Raw genomic sequence first — 13,128 nt, 5'->3', positions numbered from 1 at the left:
GAACATGCAGGAGGGTGAAAGGAGGGCAAGGAATAGAGTGAATTGGAGCGATGTGGTATACCGGGGTTGACGTGCTGTCAGTGGATTGAATCAAGGCATGTGAAGCGTCTGGGGTAAACCATGGAAAGCTGTGTAGGTATGTATATTTGCGTGTGTGGACGTATGTATATACATGTTTATGGGGGCGGGTTGGGCCATTTCTTTCGTCTGTTTCCTTGCGCTACCTCGCAAACGCGGGAGACAGCGACAAAGTATAATGAATAAATAAAATAAAATGAATTAAGAACCATGGAATTTTGAATGTGGAATAAATAACTATGCAAAATTTTCCATAAATGATAACTTTTGTAATCTCAAACAAATCCTTAAATGAATCCTTAATGAAGTATTTGGCTTTCCAACAAAGAGAGGGGAGGGAAACTTTTTCCATATTTTCTTACCAACTCCAGTGACAGACAATATCTTGCCAAGGTGTTTGCATTAACTGATGTAATTCTTATTTCAAATCTAGTTTGTCTTAAATTCAAAATCGTGCATGGGTGTGTATTACGAACTTGCTTACGGAAGAAAATTTTGATTGTTTCATGTCATTTATTCATAGTTAGGTTGTAGTTGGTAGGCAGCTGCCAACCAGGAAGGAATATTGATGGTATTACTAGCCTAGGAATGAGGAGGGTGGTCAGTAACTGTTGCATTGTAAGCCAGCAGAACTTCAGTGTTTAAATTGCACTCCTCTAAACTAAGCTGTTTTTTCTTTTTGCCTCATCCACACATGGACTGTTGGCATTCTGTCCACAAACATAACAATATCTCTTGACACACATAACTCTTGACAATATTTAATTTGCACAACACATTCTTCGTAATTCTAGATATTCCCTTTGGTGATCGCTATATGCATGACCTGCCTTTTGACAGGATGGTAGGAGCAATAGATAGAAGTGGTAGATAGGAAAATTAGGTAAAAGTAGTTGGGAAGAACTTTAGGGTGGAGACTCTTGAAAAGACTGCACTAAAGTTATCCCCTGGTGGTGTCACCTTAAGGCTGAAAAAGAGGCATTATAGTTCACCAGTTATGGAGAATCTTGTACCCTGGCCACCCCCTTAAGGAAGTCCCTTAAGGAAACAGGTGTCAGGGATATTGATAGACGTTTGTTCAATTTACATTAGACTTGCTCCTGTTGCTGTGACCAGTGACTGGCATCACTGTCTCATATACTCAAGGAAATAAAGGAAAATATTGAATAGGAAAGTATGCTAAATAAAGGGCCTTCCTTTCCTTTCCTTCCTAACTCCCCATGGTGCTCTAATATCATGAGCTCTCAAATCTGAGAAAAAGAGAAATAAGATACCTTATCTCAGATTGCCCTTTGTTCATCCTATCTGATAGTAGAAACAGGGACAAAATAACCTGTACACTTATCCCTAAACCTCATACTATTCCTGATCCTCCCCACATCCCAAACTCTGGACCCCCCCAGCCTCACCCCATCCACACATCCAAGCCAACCCCTCCCCACCCCATTAACCCCCCGTCCCCAATCCCAACCCTCACACCCAGACCCCCTTCCTCAACCCCCAATCAAAGCAAGGGCACCATAACATTATATAAAGGACGAAGTTGTGCGACCTTCAAGGAGACATACCACACCCTTTGCTGTTTTTAAGTCTTTGCATTTATCAAATATGTTCCCCCATGTATATATTTTCATTCTTCTTAGGTAAATGAGGCATATACCACTTGTCCTTGTTATTGTATGTGTCATAAGAATTATATACCACGTTGTGTAAGTACCATGTTTGGGAGACTGATTTGGTGGGAACACTATGGAGAAATAGTTTTTCTTCGGCTATAAATATTGATGTTACATCATTCTTCAACCAGTTCATTTGAACATAGGCAATTTGGATGGTGTACACTGTTATTCCGATATGCATTGGCTAATTTCCGGGCACATTTCAGTGTCTGGGGGGGGGGGGGGGGGTTGTCTGAGCCCTAGGCATATCGAGTACCAGGCCTTCACCATCATCATAATCACCAATTAAAAAAATATATATATGAATTTATTCAGGTATTTGAAATAATCAGAAGACCATGCACGTCTTCACAACCTTGAGATATACGGAAGCCACTTAGCCTCTGTATAGTTACCAGATGTCTACTATGAGACGTGAGCCATGAAAACATATATTCCTATATATGAGAGATGTTTCATTAATCTGATTTTGAGTCGACATTTTTAAAGTTTGGGGTCGAATTTGATTCCCTGGTAGCACATGATAAGCTTTCTACCAGCATTATATAAGATCTCACCAAAGTACAGAAAACTTTTTAGCATTGAACTGAATACCATTTTAGAAAGGATTTATTTTCAAAACTTTTTTGGCTTCTTGTTAAAGAATACTTCAAAATGGTGGGAGTGTTTAAGGTGAAATATGTTAACGAAAGATTCCAGAAAATGTGGCAACTAATTTTCCCATTTAGTCATCAGACTTGATTTCCTGTTGAGCTTAATCTCAGCTGTTCAACCCCTTGTGGACGACCTTACGACCCTGGGTTTACGATATGGTCTTTGACCTGACCTCTTAAGATTGAATTTAAGGTCACACTGAATGTATAAGGGTGATGAGCTGGGTCGTTTTAGGCCAGCAGACAATAAGAAGTTTCATATTAAGACTTTGGCTATATGAACGCGTGTAACATATTTGTTCCTAAAGAACATAATGGAAAGATTATAATCCCCCTTTTTTTTTTAAGAAAATTAGCAAGACTGAACGATTATTGAATATGACGTTACGACTTGATGAACAGTGCTGTCTTTAAGCACGGTGGTATATCCTTTAAGGCTCAGGTCAAAGGTCAGGCCATCATATATTGCATTAAGGTACCATCGTCATAGAAAAAAGAGTTATATCCAAATTGAGAATATTAATTAATACATTAAACAGCTTTGCAGAAAATTAGTATGAGAAGGATTTCATCAGTTTTTCAATGGCTATCTGTCATCGTTATTTGCTAATGTCAGAAGCCCAGGACACACTTCATTATCATAATGAGGTAGGGTGTAAATGACTTAAAAATATATATATCGTATAGTTCTTGACTGAATTTGATGAACACGATTCGTAAACTTTTCTTCTAGGTTCAAAAATGTAATTGTCATATCTTGTTTAAATCTTTCAATTGTATTTCATCCCACTTGCTATGCATTAAAATATAAACTGAACAAAATTCATATATGAAATACAGATCATCACAGTAAAGCAACAATAATAGAACATGAAAGGATCCTATTTGAAATTGCCGCCATGTTTTTTTTTATAACATCTACATATAAAGGTATTTATTGAAATATAAAACCATGAACACCAAGAAATAAAAATTAATCCACAATTAATAATCATCTCGTGTAAATAGATATTAATAATGGTTAAAAAAAGAATAATTTTCCCTGATATATTGGACTTTGCAAAGATGTATGGGCTTAAGTCATCAACAAGACTGTGGGTCAGCGAAGAGAGTATTCCCTCTTTATCTTGCCTTAGGGACACATATTACCCGACTTTTAGCACTTAGGCCACCTATGCATGGACTGCAGCTATGAATTCTCTCCGGAAATGGTTCTACAGACCCCGGGTAAGTCGTGAAATAAGGGAGGGAATGGCCATGTTGACACTTGACAGAGAAAGCCCCAAGTTTAGTGGAGTGTGTCCTTGACTCACCTCATTTCCGTGTGCATCGTAGTCTTGGTTGTTAAATGGGCAGTTCACTATGGGGTCTAGGCGTCTGCTCGTTGGCCTCCCTTGTGAACCACCTGGTGGGAATGGAGGTCACCTCCCGAGAATTAGGTTGAAGTAGGGGATTGGACGTCACACCTGCTGGTCTTGGCATGAAATTGGTGTATTTCTTAAGAGTCACATGTATCATATGGAGGGCCATGGCTCACAAGTGTATTACTTGTAAAATGGCATTATTATATCAATTCTAAGAGGAGAGGGGGTCATTTTTTTTTATTTAGATCAAATTTGTAACGTTAGAACTCTCTGTGCGGGTTGGTCACATGTCCTGGCGAGTGTGGAGGTCTACATATTGTTTTCTGTTATCACACCTACACTCTTTATTTAAGTAAGACATGACTTATATAAGGTTTGGACAGCATTTTATGCTAATAATTTAGGTTGAGCACGTGTTTAAACGTCTATAAGAGTTTATTTATTGTTTGACTGCAAGTTCTATATTAACGTATGAGTCAGGAAGTACCCAGGTTTGTTTTTTTCACTTGTTTGGTCAAATTCGATTAATATTCGGGTCAATTACGATTTAGTGAGCTGGAATTCGTTTTAAGTGATGTGCATTTGAGTTATCATCCATTTTTATGTCTCGTTAGCATCCGGCATTAAGACATATGTGATTGACTTAAATCATACTTTGGAAGGATGGGGAAAAGTGGAGTTCAGTTCTTTACTGAAACCCGCTTTGGGAAATGAGTACAAATGTTGTAGATGCCGTGTTCGATTAATTTTCATTACGGGGAAAAACTGTGGAGGACGGATCCATCTTACGTATTGTATGATATGAGGTAAAGCAATGGGAGTCTATCGGGGAGACTATGGGTTAATCAAAGCGCGTAATGCCTTTTTAAAGAATAAACAGACCCTATTAAAACATCACCCGTCTCTCCATAGTGGTCAAGATTTATCATGATCTGTATTTTAGTGGAAATATTCCTGTCACACGGATAGAATTGCAGTGCCAACATGATGGGTCTTTCAGAAACGGCAAACGCTATCAAATACCACCTAGTGTCATAACAAAACTACATATTCATCTCAGGAGCAATGGCGACATGTGGAACAAGGTTATATATGAGGCATCAGCACCAGGTGGGGTTTATGCTCATATGATAAAGTGATAGCAGGGACGCTATGACATTTCAAAAAATATGAGGCTCGTTAACATAAATGTAGGTGAAACTTGCTGAAATCGATAGAAGTTTTGGAAAGCTTAACGTATCTTCCCTAGAAGCCGAGCTATATTTGAGGAATTTTCCTATATTGTCATATTGGATGCTGCTTGTAGTTGCCCAGTGATGTCATTTCTCTTTAAAAAATGGAAATTGTATTTTGACTATTTTTGATGTATTTCTTGATGTGAAAAGACCATGACATTTCTTAATGGTACAAGAATTTCCTGAAAATAGTATTGGACTGTGAAAAGTTACATTTTCCTTAAGGATGTGAATGCAGTGACATTACTGCAGTTAATTATGGAAATGTATATGGTATTGAAATTTAAAAGATTATCCCAAAAGCATAATTATAGCATCCCTGACAGAGTATTTTCATGGCATAACAAAAGTGCTACGCTGTAAATTCTTTAGCTTTGTATTTAGGAAATATTCAGTCAGAAATGATGTAGTACTCAGCATAGTTTTGTTTTTAATGACTGACAAAAGTCAAACCATGCATATCATGGGAAAAATCACTATCTCATTGGCAGTTTAGCCACATAGCTACATAGTTAATATGCACTGTTACTTGGGACCTCTTGGAATGGCTGCTTGTGGTGGAAAGGTTAGGAAGCAGCTCGTAGTGCATCCTTGCTAACATGGGAAATGGTGATCGTCTGTTTCCTGGCGCTACCTTGCTGATGCAGGAGGTGATGATGAGGTGTTAGGGAGAAGAGAATGTCACTTTTATCTTTTTGTTCATGCTTTTGTGGTGTTTACTGTGGGGTTGGGTGGGGTGGTGTCATGAATGGATGACTGCGAGCAAGTATGGATGTGTATTTATATGTATGTACGTGTATGTATAGATACGCAGAGATGGGGGCCAAGTGAGGATTTCCCTCAAAGGCCAAGTCCTCTGTTCTTAATGCTACCTCGCTAACGCAGAAGATGGCGAATAGTATGAAGAAGAAGATATCTATATGTGTGTGCATGTATGTATATATGCCGAGAGATATGCATGAAAAAGGAAAAATGAGATCCTGAGTGCTTTCATGTATGAACACATCTTTAGAGGACGGTTATGAGAGGACCAAAGACAAATCACTCTGTAACTGTTTACTGAAGATGTGTTTATAAACAAAAGCACTCTGGATCTCGTATGTCCTTTTCCATGTGGTTTTTCAGCATCTATGAAATCAATGATCATTTATGAAAATCTTTATATTAAAACTTTATATAAATGTATAAATATGTGTTTAATACTGTTAATGATATCCCGCTAAAGAATTGCTTTAGAATTTCAGTTATGAAATATTAGAAGGGACATTGAATAGTTGTAAAGAAACTGATGTTAAAATGTATAATCATGGTGAAACTTGTTTTGATATGTGTAATTTAAGAAGGTTTCTGTAGAATTCATAATTATTTTGATTTTACTTTCATTGTGTATGGGCAATTTACTCTTTTTATTTTTTTTTTTTTTGTTTGTGTGGTTTCTAAGTTATTGAGAATAACTTTAGTTGTTATGTTGTCAACTTTTCTGTCATTATGTACTTTGCAGAAAGATGATCCCTCCCTCATGGCTCAGTTCTACTATGCTGATGATGAACTGAACATGGTGGCAGCAGAACTGGATAGCTTTGATGGGAGGAAAGATCCCGAGAGATGCACTGCTCTTGTCAACCAGCTCCGCCAGTGTCAGGACAGGGTGAGGTGTACTTTTTTTCTTATTATATTTCATTTATTTTTTGTGCCTCTGGTACTTTATTTTTATCACTTGTAGTGCATTAGAAAACATAACATATGCATTCTCATATCCTGAGGCGGCTTTCAGTTTGTCGACTAGTGTTGTTACTTAATTACTTTTTATCGCATTTCTTTAAGTGTGCAGCATACAGTGGTTTCATAAATTTCCTGGCAATGAATAATGCTTTCAAATGAAGTCAGATTGTACAGGAATGTCTGGGAATGCTTTCTTGTTGAGTAATCTTGTATAATAAACTTAAGCTGTACCCTTTCGAGGCTCAAACCAAGTCACTTTATCTATATACCTGATTCTACAGGAATGTCTTGGAATGCTCTCATGCTTTGTACTCTTACACGATTACTTTAAACCTTACCTTTTTGAGGCTCAAACTGAGTCAGTCTGTCTATCTATGTCTGACATTCTTTCCCTCTGGGAGCTCCCTCGAGGGTATTCCACGGCAAAGGACTTTCCATATCTGGTGAACTCCAGTGTGGCATCTTATCCTTCAGTGTGTCACCCTTAACAGGCCACTAGCAGAGGGCAACGATAGCTCAGTGTTTCCAGAGGCTCCTATTTAATGATCCTGCTGGCCATTACTACCTAATGAGTCAACCTAGTGTTCCTGCATAATGAACCAACCTACTACTTCTAAATAATGCTCCCACCTAATTTTCCTACCTACTATTACTACCTGATGCAAAGTGCTAATACTTGATATTGTATTTTATATTTTGTATTGTGTGCAGAACATGATATAACCAGGGATTAGAGATGAAATTAATTTCATGATATTTCAGGTCCTCAACATATGTATAGAGATGATGGATGAGGTCATTCCACACGAGCGTGCGAGTCGAGATTTTCGAGTAAAGTTCCCAGATGATGTAATGCAGGAGAATCTTGCAGGCCAGCTTTGGTTTGGTGCAGAGGTAGGATGTTTGTAGAACATTTGATTGGAAGTGGATAATTGTATTTTATGTGATAGCCATTCTTATTTCTTTTTGAACTTTGTTAAATTTAGGTAGACTAATTTTTATCAGTATCATGTTTTTGTTTTTTTATTAGGTAGATTAATTTGTATCAGTATCATGGTTTATAGCACAGTGGATTACAATGAAATATAGCTGCTGAAGGGGTCAGAATTTTCAGGAAATTGAAAAATATTTTGAGAATTACAGAGTGCTCTTGATTATTCTCATTTCTAACATCAAAGCTGCTAAATGCCTGAAAAAGAATGATACATATCCAGAAGTATTGATTGTTACCTTCAGGTAGCTTTTCATGATATAATCCCATTCACTTGAATGAATTTCCAGGTGGCACTTTGGAAAATGTATGTGTGTGGTTTATTCATTGTTAGATACACATAAAAAATTCAACCACAGCTTTCCTTAAACAATCATCTTGTGAAAAAAGATCACAGAATTCTGCATGTGATGTGAGTCAGTCAGGATATGGTCTGTTTGTTTTGTGTGCTTCTGTTACCTCCATTACCTGACACTCCATTAGCATACCGTGATATTTGATTTTTCGATGATTCGCACACTGGGGAAAAATGTATTGAAGGAATCATGGTAAATGAAATGAAATGAAATATAACGGAATACCCACACCAAGAAATTTTGAGCCAGGACTCTGCATGCAGAGGAGTGGCATGTGTCATTGTTTGCCAGTTGCACTTAATTCTTAATATTTATACAGTTTTAAAAAGTATTGTAGTGCCTGAGGACTAGCTGCTCAGCATAGAGTGAGCGATTCCCTGTGATGTTGCATACTGATGTACATTGAGGGATAGTTGTAGTGTATTTTATTTCATACTTTATTCCTTTTATTGTTATTCATGTTTTTGTGCATTGGATACATCATCAGACATACATTAGGGACCCTGAGGCCTTTATGTAGGCTGACTACAGAAATTCCACGGATGTTTATAACTTTGGCCACTAGACTAGATACATTGACATCACATTGTTGTTGTTAGGGACAGGTTAGCTTGAAAAATTGTAATAGGTATGATTTGAATTATATTTTTTGCTTTGATTTCATTTAGATATGAAATGTTTCAATAACAATAATGGCAGCTGCTTGAATTTTTTTAAAACAATATTTAGGTCAATCTGTCAGTATTGGTATTGATAATGAAATTTGGATATCTAACTAGTTTTTAATAAGATAGCAGTGGAATGTTAGCAGTTGGTTATTGAGTAATAAGATAGAGTTTTTAAGCTGTGAATGGAATTGACTTTTTTGTGATATATAATTAATATGTAAATCTTAAAACTTTTTTAATGTTGGATGATAAAATCTGAGAAAAGTTTGGGAAATATTCTGTTAAGGAAACTTGTATATCTTGAAAATCTATCTGATATGACAGTAGTCTGAGGCATGTAGATGAATGAGCAGCTGTAATTCAGGTGCTTACTCTAGATTTTTTGCCACAGTGTTTAGCAGCAGGGAGCAGCATCATGAACCGTGAAGCAGAAAGTTCTCGCATGAGACCTTTGGCCAAGGCTGTCACCAAGACTATTGAGACCGTCAGGAACCTTCTTCGAGAACAGGTATGCCGTATTGGAAGCATTTGATGATTACTTTGCTTGGCTTTGTGTATAGGGAGTGAAATGCACCCAGATTGATTGAGCTTTTTGCCATCAACAAAACATTAAAAGATGCTTGCTTGGCAGGTATATCTAGTCCTAGCTGCTGGATCCTGCCACAGAAAGTTCAGTTTCCTTGATAGAGTATCGTCAATTCATAAATGGTATTTGTGGGACAACGTCACATCATGCAAAAACAAAGGAAGTAGATAGTCTTTACCAGTATCCGCCCCAGTTGCGTCAAGCATGTTGACCAACAGACTAAAGAGCGCTATTTACAAGCATTGCTGCCTATGAAATGATCAGGCTGAGTAAGTGCAAGTAAGATGGATGTTTCTTCATTATAAGTTGTAATCATGGATACACTGTGTGAGTTTACCTGGCAAGACGTAAAAATATGCACCGAGTAGATTATTCTGACTTTATTTTTAAAAGGGAATGCTATGAGATCTACTTATATTTATTTAGTCTTCTGTTGTTGGTCATTTAAAGGAGGTTCTACAAGATTAGTTACATTCACTAGACTCTAGTTTGTGACCTTTTTCATAACAGATCTACCCTCTAAACTGTAGGTATTAGAAGGGAGCTTGTTCATGGTATGAAGGCATTAGATATGAACCTCAAATAATTGAGTAAATCATGTTCAGCTCCTTGTATTAGTTGGGTTATTCATATTCTGCAACAGAGCTTACAGATTTTATGAGCCCGAGACACCCCTTTAAATTTTCTGTGATGTTGGTAAACTTTAAAATGAATATTTCATTTCTTGGCATAGCCAGCCTTAGTACAAAATATTCAAACTCAAGAGTGACAATTTTGAGTTGTCAGTAGTACGTTGCTTGGGCCACCAAGATGAATGCTAGAATTGACAACAAATTGGTGAAATGGTTAAGCCAAAAAAGTTGATGTCATTTTCTTGTTGAGGATTTTATGAGTTATTAGTACTCCATCTTGCCAATCATTACTGAGGATCTTTTCGTGTGCTGATGTAAATTTTTTGTTTATAAAGGTCAGATATAGTGGAGTGCTTGTAAGATGAATGTATTTTGGTAATATAGTTTAAGATCCGTGGCAAAGTTTTACAGTGCCCGTTGCTGTTTGCATTTCTATGCAGCTAGTGCACAACCTCCTAAGTTTGCTCTGATGTATTGCATTTATTATTTGGAAAAAAAGTCATGATTTTGCAATGGCTTTAAGATTATCAGGAATGTGATCACATGTGATGAAAATAATACTGAAAAGAATATATGAAATATATCTTAAAGGACCTGGTGAATGATCTTAGTAATTACAGTCATGTTTATGTGTTACATGATTTTAGAATTGTCTTGGATTGTTAGTTCTGACATGCTTGATAACTTTAGATGAATGACATTGTTGTGTCCTGTGCTTAGAACTCATTCCATTGTATTTGTCTTTGTAAAGTGCACTACCTTGCTGACGCAGGAGACAGCAATTAAGTATAATAAATATAAAGATTGAGCCTCCTTGGCAAAATCTTGTAGATGTTTGTAGGTGGATGGGTATTCAAAACATTGATTCCACTCTGAATGCTTCCCCACCATGCTTCACCAGTACCTTGTGGCAGATGGTGAATAGCTTTAGGCTTGCAAAACACAGTTGACCAATCTGATTGCCATGGACATAAACAAAGGATTGGACATGGTGCTATGCCACATACTCATAAACAAAACACTTGACACCAAATCAAAGAACAGTAACAAAATTGAAGTGGATGAACTTTTTCTTTCTCTCCAGTTGCCAGTTATATGTTAGTAACATATTTATTTTATGCCTAATTGCCTCTTGTACCCTTTTGAAGTATCATCAAGAACAAACCATACCTGAGAAGTATTTTCTAACAGTCTTTTTTTATTCATATATTTTCTCAGTTGCAAACAGCTGATGTTTTGTTAATTGTAATGTTGATATGGCCAATAGAATATATTTTTTTAAGGGAGTTTAGTAATATCTTGAAACAAAAACTTGAAGTTGAGAGTTTCAAGAAATAGCATGTGCTCATGATTAATAGCCTTAAAATAGTGTCTTATATTCAGAGACTTTCGTCTGTTTCCTTGTGCTACCTCGCTAACGTGGGAGACAGCGACAAAGCAAAATAAATAAAATAAATAAATAAAGTAATTCAGAGACTATTTCTCTTAAAGTACATTGCCATTGGAAAATTATTTTTTCTTTCATCCTTGCAGTGTCTTAAACCTGTCCCTGAGTATACAGAGAAGATTCGGGAATCTCTCAAAATCTTTGACCGACTCTTTGCTGAATTTGAGCTGAATTATGTGAGTGCTATGGTACCTGTTAAGAGTGTTGAGGAACATGATGTACAACAGAATGTGGTTGTCCTCTTCTCTGAGACTGTTCAAAGGTGAGTTAATTGAGAGGTAGCTGCTCCAAGACTGTTCAAATTTGTTAAATGAAACTATTGTTGGTTGGAATGAATTGGAACTTGATACAGCAAGAGTCAGAAGGTAGCTAAGCATGTTTTTGGAACATTTAAGGTCATGTATAAGTTATGCATATTTTTTTTACCATAGCCTTTTTTTTTTCCTGGCCAGTTGCAGTTGCTGTTAATGGAGTACCTTCCATCCTCTTATTTTATCAACTGTGGTGTACCCCAGGGTTCTGTCCTGTTGTCTACTCTTTCTTTTCTTTACAGATGGTCTTCTCACCTTTTCCAACTTCATTTACTGAAGATTTCAATTAACACACCAGCTCATTGTCCCTCGCCTTTCCTAATACTCAGTCGTGTATTTAACATATTTTCTTTCTCAGTTTGGACCTGTGCAATACTCGTGATAGGGAAGCAATTGTCTGGTTAAGTATGATAGTGCTGGAAGGATCCTCAGGAAACTCTGCACTAAAGTTTCCCTCTGCCCGTGACCTGTTAAGGGTGAGGCACTAAATGCTAAGAAGCAGCACTTGAGTTTCACTGGTTTTGGATACTCTTGCCTTTGCCACCCCCTTGACGGAGTTCGTTGAGGGAACAAATGTCAGAGGTATAGATAGATAGAAAAGGGAATTTCTCCGTGTAGCTTTCTTTCAGCTAATCAAAGCCCCCTGTTCAATTTCTGAATACAGCTCGATCCTGTAATAACATAAGCATGTTGGGCAAAACCATACCATCCACTCTATCCTGGAAATCTTACGTAATCAACATTACAAAAGTGTGCTGCTCAAAAGGTGTGGTTGTTATATAGGTGCCACAATTATCTTGCTGGTGGCTATTTCACATATACCGGGGTTGTAATTACTTTTGTTTGAAATTGTGCTCACATTTCTGAGTAAGTTTTCTTCCTCTATTAATGAGAGTGGAATCAAAAGCCTTTTGCCTCATTAATTGATCTGGCATTACCTATATTCTACCAACCCTGCCCTTTCTGTATGCCATTGTGTTACTGCTCTTTCTTTGTTCAACAGGTATAATTTAAGCCACTGTTCTCATAAGCTGTCTGCATATGTTCCTGCCATCTAGGCTCGGACCCAAGGCACGCATCTGGCTGCTGCTTCACATAGCTTTTGTGTGGAGACCAACCACACCCTTCATATCTTGGACAGATAAGCTGTGGAGTTCCCTATTCATATAACCTTTCTACTTATAAGAGTCAGGTTTACAAACACCTGTTGAGCCCTGATTAATTTCTGCATTTTTCCTCTGCCTTTTAGATTTTCATCCAAAATGAACTGTGATTGTGGCATATTTTATCAGTGTCAGTTGCAAAAAGGTAATTGGTAATTTCATTGCAAAGTGGGAGGATGAAATTAGTCAAGTGGATGGGTATTGTGAAAGGGGGAATTGTAGATAGATGGTAAAATCCTGGAC

The 13,128-nt window shown here is 37.2% G+C and overlaps 1 protein-coding gene across 2 annotated transcripts in view; it reads left to right on the top strand.

The window, feature by feature from the left end:
* Positions 1-13,128, top strand: part of LOC139748733 (lateral signaling target protein 2 homolog) — a 53,326-nt gene that overhangs the window by 19,281 nt on the left and 20,917 nt on the right. Inside the window, exons 1-5 of one of the 2 annotated variants that reach the window (XM_071662128.1) lie at positions 3,480-3,637; positions 6,511-6,657; positions 7,494-7,625; positions 9,138-9,254; positions 11,498-11,673. In XM_071662128.1, coding sequence (XP_071518229.1) covers positions 3,602-3,637; positions 6,511-6,657; positions 7,494-7,625; positions 9,138-9,254; positions 11,498-11,673 — 608 coding nt within the window. In that variant the 5' untranslated portion in view covers positions 3,480-3,601. Of the gene's footprint in view, positions 1-3,479; positions 3,638-6,510; positions 6,658-7,493; positions 7,626-9,137; positions 9,255-11,497; positions 11,674-13,128 lie in introns of those variants that run through there. The other variant, XM_071662129.1, reaches the window with a different exon arrangement.

The sequence above is a fragment of the Panulirus ornatus genome, chromosome 5 (genome assembly GCF_036320965.1).
Source record: "Panulirus ornatus isolate Po-2019 chromosome 5, ASM3632096v1, whole genome shotgun sequence".
Taxonomy (NCBI): domain Eukaryota; kingdom Metazoa; phylum Arthropoda; class Malacostraca; order Decapoda; family Palinuridae; genus Panulirus; species Panulirus ornatus.
The sequence above is the reverse complement of the archived record's forward strand: the minus strand, read 5'-3'. Positions and strand labels throughout refer to the sequence as shown.